Source organism: Astatotilapia calliptera, chromosome 5, assembly GCF_964374335.1.
Source record: "Astatotilapia calliptera chromosome 5, fAstCal68.1, whole genome shotgun sequence".
NCBI lineage: Eukaryota > Metazoa > Chordata > Actinopteri > Cichliformes > Cichlidae > Astatotilapia > Astatotilapia calliptera.
This window is the reverse complement of record NC_137426.1, coordinates 38,033,928-38,045,981: the sequence shown is the minus strand read 5'-3', so window position 1 is coordinate 38,045,981 and position 12,054 is coordinate 38,033,928. Positions and strand designations below refer to the sequence as shown.

General features: G+C 42.7%; 1 protein-coding gene across 2 annotated transcripts in view; it reads left to right on the top strand.

Moving 5' to 3' along the window:
• Nucleotides 1-12,054, top strand: part of LOC113023072 (receptor-type tyrosine-protein phosphatase gamma-like) — a 358,096-nt gene that overhangs the window by 218,331 nt on the left and 127,711 nt on the right. For both annotated transcript variants that reach the window (XM_080301449.1, XM_080301450.1), the window contains exon 4: nucleotides 1,259-1,407. In XM_080301449.1, coding sequence (XP_080157575.1) covers nucleotides 1,259-1,407 — 149 coding nt within the window. The remainder of the gene's footprint in view (nucleotides 1-1,258; nucleotides 1,408-12,054) is intronic.

Genomic DNA, 12,054 nt, shown 5'->3' with positions numbered 1-12,054 from the left:
AGCCACAGCCGCCCTGGGGTGCACTGACAGAGGCGAGCATAGTGTTTCAATTCTCTCTATATCTCAGAAAATTGCAATAGAATGACAAAGGACCCTGTAAGGGACACTGTAAGCAACTGAAAAACAATTCTGCCTGGCAAATTAGCCCCACATGTGAGAATATGCTTTATAAGCTGATGGAAACTGACGGAAATGATCTTTAGTGAGGATGTATTCCTCAGAGAAAATCTGAAGGAGAAACAGACCTATATTTAGCATGTCTTAGAATATGTTTCTTTAATTTATGCATGTAAAGCTGTTTCATGCTGTGCACGTGCCCACATTCTGATGGTGTTTCAAGGAACCTTTGAAATTGTCTTCATGTCATCTATAGATGTCACATTTTTGTTTCTGTATCTGTTTTTAAAGAGAAATTATTTCCATGTCTGCTGAAAAATCTGATAAGTAATAAATCAAAGCTCACTTTTTTCATCTACCCACATAGCAAAATTGGTATGGCCCGGATCTGGCTTACACGTGGCCCACACATGGGCCAGCACAAGGCCATTTGCAGACACACTGGTGGTCCTGTGCTGGCCCAGAACAGTTTCAACTCTGGGCCCAGATGTCAGCCTAATGTGTACCTTAATCAAGCCATGTAATAACAACATGTGCCGGAACATAGGAGTGCAAAAGTAACATGACGAAACTCTGTTCAGACAGTGAATGGACTGATTCTTATATTGCACTTTTCTAGTCTCCTGGATTACTCAAAGTGCTCTATACAACATGCCACATTCACACACTTTCTCTAAACTTAGTGCTTTCTTACTACATTTATACACATTCACATTCTTGACATGCAGACCGGAGGAGCCAGGGATCAAACCACTAATCTTCCAACCAGTAGGTGTTCTGCTCTACCTCCTGAGCTACAGCCACCCAGTGGGAAGCATGAGTAAACCCTTACAAGGTTTTGGATAAAGTGTACACTCCCAAACCTGTGAAACCTGGTTTGAATTTGAATTTGAATTTGAAACGTTGGCTACCATAGCAGTATAGTATTGCAACATGGCATTTGGGTCTTCTAACTAAAATAGGAAAATAGGAAAATAAATAGTGCCATCAGTGCCAGGCCTGGCCCATATCTGGATGACATACCACTTACCATGCCAGAAGTCAGCCAGCAGTGCCTGCTTGACACCAGATGCGGGCCAGACCTGCCTGCTATGTGGGTAATCACTGTTTTTTTTTCTCTCCTCTTCTGTATTTCTTCCAGTCGCCATCATGTTGAAAGATCATTACTTTGTTCGGGGAGCAGGTCTACCAGGGAGGTTTAAGGCAGAAAAAGTAGAGTTTCATTGGGGTACAAGCAATGGATCGGAGGGCTCTGAACACAGTATCAATGGCCAACGTTATCCTGTGGAGGTAAGCTCAATTTTCTAAGGAAAAAAAATACAATATAATTTAAAATGTTTGAATATAATTTTTGACTACATTTATATTTCACCTTTAAAAGGTGTTTACCTTACCTTGTTTGGTAGACTTCTTTTCAGCACAACCTTACATGTCTTTACTTTTTTTTTCAATTTCGACATATTGTATTGACAACATTTACTTTCTATTGCATGAAAAACATAAAATCCAAGTAGGCAAAAATTATTATTTTTTTACTGTGAAAACAAACACATTTAAGGAATCATTTTTATAACTTGAGATGCAAATATAAATTATAAAAAAATATATATGAATTGTGCAAACTTAAAAAATACATGCAATGGCTGGGGTGTCTTTTGTGCAACTATTTAAAACTTTTTCCTTTAGAACTATCAGGTGTCATAATAAGGTGCTACACAAATTATTTGTGCCATTCCACCACGAGACTGAGGGACAGGCCTTAGACCCAAAGACTTGACAACAGGAGCTGTATCACTTTGTCTGTTTTCCACGCAGAGACAGCATTTACATTTCAGTGTCCCTGTCGTGGCTATTTGGCCAGCATCTGTGTCATTCAACAGCCACCTTATTGTTTTGACACATAATACAAAAAACAAACAAAAAATACTACACTACAAACCAACTACACACTCCAAACAAGCTAATGTCACAAATCTCACATCTCAAATCTCGCTCTCTTGTCGCTGTCACTATCCCCGCTTCCTAAGCAAGCAAATGTCAAATGTTATCATTAGTGCTGTCAAAATTATCGCGTTAATTGTTAAGATCAACGCGAAATGTTTAATGCATTAAAAAAATTTAATGCTGATTTTGTTTTTTTATTAATTTCCTGTAATCTAAGACCTTTAAATTCATGAGCACCTCTGGAGGAGGGGGCAACAGTGTGCTATGCTGGCGTTTGGCCTGACAGAAATGATTAGAAGAAGAAGAAGAAGAAGTGACACCATGCTACTATCTAGCTAACACTAGCTAACACACGCAAGCATGGACGAGGGCGGACTTTTGGGTGGAAAGTTTCTCTTTAAGAAGTTGCCTGATGGCTTGTTGGACAAAACGAGAGTAAGATGCACAATTTGCAACGCTGAATTCAAGTACCACAGAAGCAGTTCATCACTGGCGTATCACCTGAGAGCAAAACACCCAACTGAATCCACCTCTACGGGACCTCGCCAGTCTACGCTTCAGGAGTATGGTGCTTGTGGACGAATAACAAAAAATGTGAGAGAAAAGGTAACCAATTCCTTGGTTGTTTGGATAGCTAAAAACTGCCGACCAGTTAGCATAGTAGAAGATGATGGACTGAGAGAAGTCATTCGTGCTGCATCAGGAGATGAGTGTTACAATCTGCCCTCGAGAGGAACCATTGTGTCGAGACTGCACACTTTGTATGGGGACCAGAGGGCTCAGCAGTCCAGCAAGCTTGTGCAAGTAAGGAATGTCGCTCTCACCGGAGACCACTGGACTTCGGTGAACAACGATAATTACTTAAAATATAAAGAATAAAAAAATGTAATTGGAGCCAGGCTATTAATAAAGTAATTGAGATTAATCGCAATTAATAACAGAAAATTGTGAGATTAGTTAGTTAATTTTTTTTAATCTATTGACAGCACTAGTTATCATATAATGTTTGTTTTTGGTTGGCATTTTGCTATTGACCCACAGGTTTCTGTAAGAACATACGTAGGCTGCCATGACAGACCAGTACTTCCGCAGTCCGGTTACTCAAAGTGAGAGCCAGCGTTCACTCGTTGCTAACAAAAAAATTGTTTACTTTGTGCTGTAATTAGCGGCTTTACCTGTTCGAGGATGAGCTCAATTGCTAACTTTACTGTTGCAGTGATGGCGAGGTTTCATTGGTGCTTTGCTAACACTAGACTTTATTGAACTATCAATAAAGTCTTGGTGTGCAAGGTGATATGGTGCACACTGGGAGTTCACATTGCACTGTTGCTCTGCCCTGTGACGTCTGTCTTAGTTTATCTTAGTTTATCTGTCTTAGACGTTTGGATTCAAGCCTCTTTTCTGTCCCTGCATTCCACCTGCGCTGCTCGTCTGTACATGCAAGCCTCGTCTTTCCACTCATCACAGCGTTCTGCACCTGCAACAAACATTAATAGTATTTTCTCACTGTCAATACTCAAGATTTAACATCATGAGGAAATTTACACTAACAAAAGTACTACTGTGTCTGTTTATATCAGTGGTGGACAAAGGGCTGGTGTCCTGCATGTTTTAGATATGACCCTGGGTCAACACACCTGAAACATATCTAAACCACTGAAATAAAAGTACTGGCAAGGTCACCCATATTTTCCATTTCATATCAATAGTGAGTTGCTTTTTGATAATTTTTGATAATTTTTTTCAAATTATTATATTCTGCATATACTACGCAGTGTCACATTTTCTTATAATATTTTATTAAAATATTATAAGAATATTAATTTTATCTTTGTGTGATTGTACAGCATACAGCCCACACAAAGTTTAAACAATGAGTGGCTTCCACATGTAAACAGTCAACAGCTCCACGCAGCACTTACCCACATAGCAAAGTTGGTATGGCCCGGACCTAGCCTACACAGTGTGCTTACACATGGTCCACATACCCAAAAGAATGACGGCCCTTTGGTGCCCCAGATCTGGTTTGCCAGATGTGGTCCACACATGGGTCAGCACAAGGCCAGTTGCAGACACACTGCTGGTCCTGCGCTGGCCCAGAACAGTTTCAGCTCTGGACCCAGATGTCAGCCTAATGTGTACAATAATCAAGCCATGTACTAACAACATGTGCCAGAACATGCAAAATAGTGCGAAAGTAACATGACGAAACTCTGTTCAGATAGTGAGTGACTCTTATATAGCACTTTTCTGGTCTCCCAGAGTACTCAAAGTGCTGTATACAACATTCCACATTCAGTCAATCACACATCTTCTTTAAACTGAGTGCTTCCTAACTACATTCTTACACATTCAGACTCTTGACATGCAGACTGGAGGAGCCAGGGATCGAACCACTAACCTTCCAATCAGGAGGTGACATGCTTTACCTCCTGAGCTACAGGTTTTGGATAAAGTGTACACTCACAAACCTGTCAAACATGCATTTGAAACGTTAGCTACCATAACAGTATAGTATTGCAACATGGCATATGGGTCTTCTCAAATAGGAAAATAGGAACATAAATAATGCCATCATTGCCAGACATGGCGCACATCTGGTTGACATACACTCTGCCATTACACCAGTCAGTCAGAAGTGCCAGCTTGATGCCAGATCAGGGCTAGACCTGTTTTCTATGGGCCTGGGCCACATAAACCAAATCACAATCGAGCCCGATATGGCATGCCATCACATAGACAGTGCCATCTATGCCACGCCTGGCCCATATCTGGATGACATACATCTTATCATGCCAGAAGTCAGCCAGCAGTGCCAGCTTGATACCAGATCTGGGCCGGACTTCCTTGCTATGTGGGTAACTAGATAGCAGCATCGTGACTCCTCAATCACAGCCTTCCAGAGTTTCTGTTTCAGTCATTTAAACATTTTGATATCCACATAGGTGATATACCTTCCACAGAGTAACAGCTGCATGACTACATGATTTCCCGCGATTTCCAGTGATACAGGAACAGCCGGGTGTCTCGACTACTCCACTTTCCGCCACAGGGGGGTGCAGAGCCATTGCAGGGGGGAGGGGGGTGCGGTATGAATGTGAAAAACAATAACAACAAAAAAATGCTTGGACATTGGGGTGCCCACACAACCGCAAAGCAGGAGATGAAGCATTGCCAAATATGTTCCCAAACCAACTTCCTTCCAATCCAAATACTAGAAAATATGATGAAGCATGTCTTCCCTTTGGCTTCACCTGCACAAGTACAAGGTAGGTCTCCCTGACAGAATTTGTTTCCCCTGTGTGAGGAACACACGCTGCGCTGTCCAAATCACGGACAAACAGTAGCCAACCTTCTTGATTTTGATTTTGATTTTGCCTGAGCCAGAAATATTATAATTCTGATCATGTATCAGTCCATTTCCATATTTTTATATCTATAAAAAGACAACTGACACTCGCGAGACTTTATCAAAAGTGTAAGCATCACAGCAGATGCCTTTGTGTCAAAGTAACTGAGGATAAAACACAGAAAAACATGAAGGTGATTTTCCTTGCCTGGGATTTTATAGCAGATAACTTTAAAATTATTCTGCAATTTTAAAAAGTACAAATTTCTTCAGTATTGAACAGCAGAAATTAGGCTTTCTTGTCCAAGATCAGTAAAAAATCAGTAAAAAAGTCAAAAAAAAAAAAAAAGGACAGCGGCTGAGAGCGCTGTAAACAATGGTAGACTGGTGGGTAATAACCGAATGAATAATGCAGAAAACAGAGATTTGAGATGGGAAACTGTTCTTGAAGTACACAGAGAGAGCTGTGCATGAAGTGTGATTTTATCACACTGATGGTGATAAAAGCAAAACAGCAAAAGTCAGAGGGAATTAAGGACGACATTTATCAAATGTGAAGTGTAGTTTTGATCTTCTTTTGCTGCTGGTTCAGTGAATTTTGGTTGGAGAGAGACGAAACCTGCAGCTCAGAATCTACAGGGAGTGCAGAATTATTAGGCAAATTAGTATTTTGTCCACATCATCCTCTTCATGCATGTTGTCTTACTCCAAGCTGTATAGGCTCGAAAGCCTACTACCAATTAAGCATATTAGCTGATGTGCATCTCTGTAATGAGAAGGGGTGTGGTCTAATGACATCAACACCCTATATCAGGTGTGCATAATTATTAGGCAACGTCCTTTCCTTTGGCAAAATGGGTCAAAAGAAGGACTTGACAGGCTCAGAAAAGTCAAAAGTAGTGAGATATCTTGCAGAGGGATGCAGCAGTCTCAAAATTGCAAAGCTTCTGAAGCGTGATCATCGAACAATCAAGCGTTTCATTCAAAATAGTCAACAGGGTCGCAAGAAGCGTGTGGAAAAACCAAGGCGCAAAATAACTGCCCATGAACTGAGAAAAGTCAAGCGTGCAGCTGCCAAGATGCCACTTGCCACCAGTTTGGCCATATTTCAGAGCTGCAACATCACTGGAGTGCCCAAAAAGCACAAGGTGTGCAATACTCAGAGACATGGCCAAGGTAAGAAAGGCTGAAAGACGACCACCACTGAACAAGACGCACAAGCTGAAACGTCAAGACTGGGCCAAGAAATATCTCAAGACTAGTTTTTCTAAGGTTTTATGGACTGATGAAATGAGAGTGAGTCTTGATGGGCCAGATGGATGGGCCCGTGGCTGGATTGGTAAAGGCAGAGAGCTCCAGTCCGACTCAGACGCCAGCAAGGTGGAGGTGGAGTACTGGTTTGGGCTGGTATCATCAAAGATGAGCTTGTGGGGCCTTTTCGGGTTGAGGATGGAGTCAAGCTCAACTCCCAGTCCTACTGCCAGTTTCTGGAAGACACCTTCTTCAAGCAGTGGTACAGGAAGAAGTCTGCATCCTTCAAGAAAAACATGATTTTCATGCAGGACAATGCTCCATCACACGCGTCCAAGTACTCCACAGCGTGGCTAGCAAGAAAGGGTATAAAAGAAGAAAAACTAATGACATGGCCACCTTGTTCACCTGATCTGAACCCCATTGAGAACCTGTGGTCCATCATCAAATGTGAGATTTACAAGGAGGGAAAACAGTACACCTCTCTGAACAGTGTCTGGGAGGCTGTGGTTGCTGCTGCACGCAATGTTGATGGTGAACAGATCAAAACACTGACAGAATCCATGGATGGCAGGCTTTTGAGTGTCCTTGCAAAGAAAGGTGGCTATATTGGTCGCTGATTTCACTGGTGTGAAAACCATCACAGGCCACAACACCAAGAAAAGCACAGTGGGGGGGACTGTGGAGAAGGCAAACGAACTTAACAACTTCTTCAACAGGTTTGACCAGCCCACAACCCCCCCACCCTCACCTTCACTACAGAGTCCAATCCCCACTCTCCTACCTCCCTCGCTTCCCCCCCTTCCTGACACCATGACACCCCCCTCCTCCAATCCCTCTCTCAGCAGCAAGACATCTCCCCCCCTCCCCTCTTCCCAAACATCTCCCAGTGTCACAGTGGATCAGGTCAGGAGACAACTGAGGAAGCTTCGCCCCAGAAAGGCAGCAGGCCCAGACAAGGTGTGTCCTAGGATGCTAAAGGCGTGTGCTGCTGAACTTGGGGAGCCGCTACAACGAGTCTTCAACCTCAGTCTGCGACTGGGGAGAGTGCCCGCCCTATGGAAGACATCCTGCATCGTCCCGGTCCCCAAAAAGAACCGGCCCAATGAGCTGAATGACTTCCGACCGGTGGCACTGACGTCACATCTTATGAAGACTCTAGAGCGGCTCTTCCTCAACCTCCTCCGACCACAGGTACAACATGCCCAGGACCCACTACAGTTTGCATACAAGGCGGGTGTCGGAGTGGAGGATGCCATCCTGTACCTCCTACACAGAGCCCACTCACACCTGGATGGGGGAAAAGGCACGGTCAGGATCCTGTTTCTTGACTTTTCCAGTGCCTTTAATACCATCCGGCCCTCTATGCTTCAAGAAAAACTGAACAGGATGGAGGTGGACCCCTGCCTGGTGGCTTGGATCTCCGACTACCTCACCGACAGACCACAGTACGTCAGGCTGAAGGACATCACGTCTGACACTGTGGTCAGCAGCACCGGAGCACCACAGGGAACTGTGCTGTCCCCTCTTCTCTTCACCCTGTACACCTCTGACTTCTGCTACAACTCTGAATTATGCCACATTCAGAAGTTTGCAGACGACACAGCCATCATGGGGTGTATCTGGGATGATCAGGAAGAGGAGTACAGAAGTCTGGTGAGGAACTTTGTCGCATGGAGTCACACAAACCACCTGCAACTCAACACCTCAAAGACTAAGGAACTGGTTGTGGCTTCGGGAGGTCTAGAGCAGGTCCACTGCCGGTTCAGATAGAGGGGGAGGAGGTGGAGGTGGTCAACAAGTACAAGTACCTCGGGCTGTGGGTGGACAATAAACTGGACTGGTCATGCAACACAGAGCACCTGTATAAAAAAGCCCAAAGCCGACTGTACTTCCTCAGGAGGCTGAGGTCTTTTAACATCTGCAGGAAGCTCCTGAGGATGTTTTACCAGTCGGTGGTTGCTGGAGTACTTTTCTATGCTGTGGTGTGCTGGGGGAGCAGCACAGCAAAGAAGGACTCATCCAGGCTGGAGAAACTGATCAGGAGGGCTAGCTCTGTGGTCGGCATGAAGCTGGACACTCTGGTGACAGTGGCAGAGAAAAGGACATTAAAGAAACTGATGGACATTATGGACAATGCTGGGCATCCTCTGCACACGGCCATTAACAACCAGAAGAGTCTGTTCAGTGACAGGTTGCTTCTCCCAAAGACAAGAACTAACAGACTTAAAAACTCCTTTGTCCCACACGCCATCAGACTGTTTAACTCCTCTCTGGAGGGGAGAGGGAGGGGAAACAGGAGGACAAAGGAGGGGGGAACAACTAAGCTGTAGTGCCTCTTCACCTCACTGTGCAATACCTTTTGTGCAATACTTTTGTAAATAGTCAACGGTGCAATAGACTCAATACTTGAAATGTGCAATTCACTTGTATTTTTATTTTTATTCCTATTTATTCTATTTATCCCCTTCGTATATTTTATTTATATTGTCTCTGTATTTATATATATGTGTGTGTGTGTGTATAACTCTGTAACTTCTGTCGGTGCTGTGCTTTTTTGGAAATCGAATTTCCCAGAGGAACCCACCCGAGGGATTAATAAAGTTCTATCTAATCTAATCTAATCTAATCTGATTTGTTTTTGTTTTGTTTTTGAATGTCAGAAATGTATATTTGTGAATGTGGAGATGTTATATTGGTTTCACTGGTAAAAATAAGTAATTGAAATGGGTATATTTTTTTTTTCTTAAGTTGCCTAATAATTATGCACAGTAATAGTCACCTGCACACACAGATATCCCCCTAAAATAGCTAAAACTACAAACAAACTAAAAACTACTTCCAAAAACATTCAGCTTTGATATTAATGAGTTTTTTGGGTTCATTGAGAACATGGTTGTTGTTCAATAATAAAATTATTCCTCAAAAATACAACTTGCCTAATAATTCTGCACTCCCTGTAGATGCAAAAAAGACACAAACACAAAGCGAAGGACCAACCGAAGCATCAGAATCAGTGAGCTGTCGGCTTTCTCACCCAACGGCGTGTCCGTTGGGTGAGAAAGCCAAGAAAGAGAAAGCTGATTCTGATGCTTCGGGTCCGGTCTATGTTTACCTCTTTGTGTGGAATCTGTTTACCTGCTCTCATTTGCTGTTTGGTGTTTGCTGAGATTCTGGCATTTCTGGCAAAATACATTTATATATTTAAAAGTTGATTCAGGATTTCATGAATCGATATCACTTTATTCAAGCTACTCACCTCCCTCTTCCACCTGCACTTTCAAACGTACACACAAAGGACTATGGGACAAGTACAGGAGCACGGCCAATCATAGAGGTGCCGCCCCTGACTATCTCTGATTGGGACACACGATAGGGGCATGATTTGTGTCACTTGTTGACCACACAGAGACTTTCAGAGTTTTTTTTTCTTCTCTTTCCTTTCATCACAGGCAGCACTGTCATCAAGCTCACTGCCTGTCAATTTGTGCATTTGCATTATTTCCATCGTGTGGCTGCAGTTGGCTATTGTTGCTGAAAGTTGTGCTTATTTTAGTCTCATCGAAAAGTGTAGTTGTCTCTGTCAGAGAGTGCCTGTGTCCTGTTAACAATAAGTGGAGCTGGGAAAGCTGAGAGGCTAACAGCTTTTTATCTGGTGCTTTGTATATGCACATTGTGGATAAGCCGATGGTCTGTGACTAAACTGTAAATGGATGGGAGAATTAATGTTTCAATGAGATTCAATCATTTACTTCAGTCAATATCATGAGCATGAAAAAGAAGGTTTTTTTTTAAATAGCCCAATTTTCTGTTGCCTACATTGTAGAGCGTGGCTTTGCTTCCAGACCTCAACAGGAACATTAGCACACTCGGGGATTAAAATGTGATTCAGCCAATGGAGGAACCATACAATCTTAGTGGCTCTAGGGAAAACTGACAATAATTTCTATTGAGAGCTCCAGTAGATTTTCTTAGTGTACAGGCTGTGATCAGCAGACCTGCTGCTGCAGCTACTCTGAAGTTTACTGCTCTTTGTGAACTTACACAACTGAATTCAATAAACTCATCATGTTACCGTGAGCCAAACTGTTTATTTAATTCATTTAGTATGATTTATTTAGCACCAAATTACAAAACAGTAATTACCATGAGGTGCTTTATATTGTAAGGCAGAGACCTTAAAACAATTCACTGCACTAGACTACGAAGTGTTAATATACATCAGGTTTTTTTTGCAGGATGTTTCACAAAATGAAAAATCATAAATTCACATCATGTGCAGATTTAATATCTGATTTAAAAAATGAGAAACTACATGCATACATTTAATTAGCAATTTATCAAATGCCTCTGAACACTGCTCTTCTTCTTCTCCTGTCCTGTCTTTCTTACATCTTTCTCCATCTCTGATTGAAGTCAGCTCTCACTCTTTTCTGTCTCTGAACAGAAGCTGGATTTTTAGCTACTGTGGCAAATACGGTGTGAAACAAGCTGCACATAAACATTGTGTTTACTGATATTTGTTGAGCTGATACAAATGTAGCATTTGAAATTATGTGCCCCTTATGGCCTGCATGGTAAATGGCCTGCATTTGTATAGCGCTTTTGTAGTCCCTAAGGACCCCAAAGCGCTTCACACTACATTCAGTCATTCACCCATTCACACACTTCTCCCTTATAAAGTATTACTCACCTTATGCTCGCTCGTCTTCTGTAGGGATAGCTAGATACTTAAGTATCGCGGCCAGAACATCTGAACATCTGCATTCCCACCAATGTTGTGGCACTCCAGACTATGGTGCCTGAACCCCCTCAGTGAGATCATTAACAAGACTGGCTACGGATACCGACTACGGAATGGAGCAGTTGTCAGCCACCTCCTCTACATGGATGACATCAAGCTGTATGCCAAGAATGAACGAGGATATCCTTCATAAAGATAGCTATAACTTTTGATAGAAGATCAGATACACGTATATATGGCTTTATCTTATAGAATTCAATATCCCATGTTGATACAGACGGACATAATGGTGGTGGCTAAGCAACTGGACATAATGATGGTAGACAAACAGAAGAAGACGGCCATAGTGATAGATGTAGCGGTTCCCAATGACACCAACATCAGAAAGAAGGAACACGAGAAGCTTGAGAAATACCAAGGGCTCAGAGAAGAGCTCGAGAAAATGTGGAGGGTGAAGGAAACAGAGCCTTCACTAGGAACTCAGCAACATTAGAGGCCAACTAAGGATCTAACAAGGAGATGCTCTGTCCACACTGCTGTTCTGCATAGGCCTGAACCCTCTCAGTGAGATCATTGACAAGACTGGCTACCGACACTGACTACGGAAGGGAGCAGTTGTCAGCCACCTCCTTAACATGGTTGAAGCTCG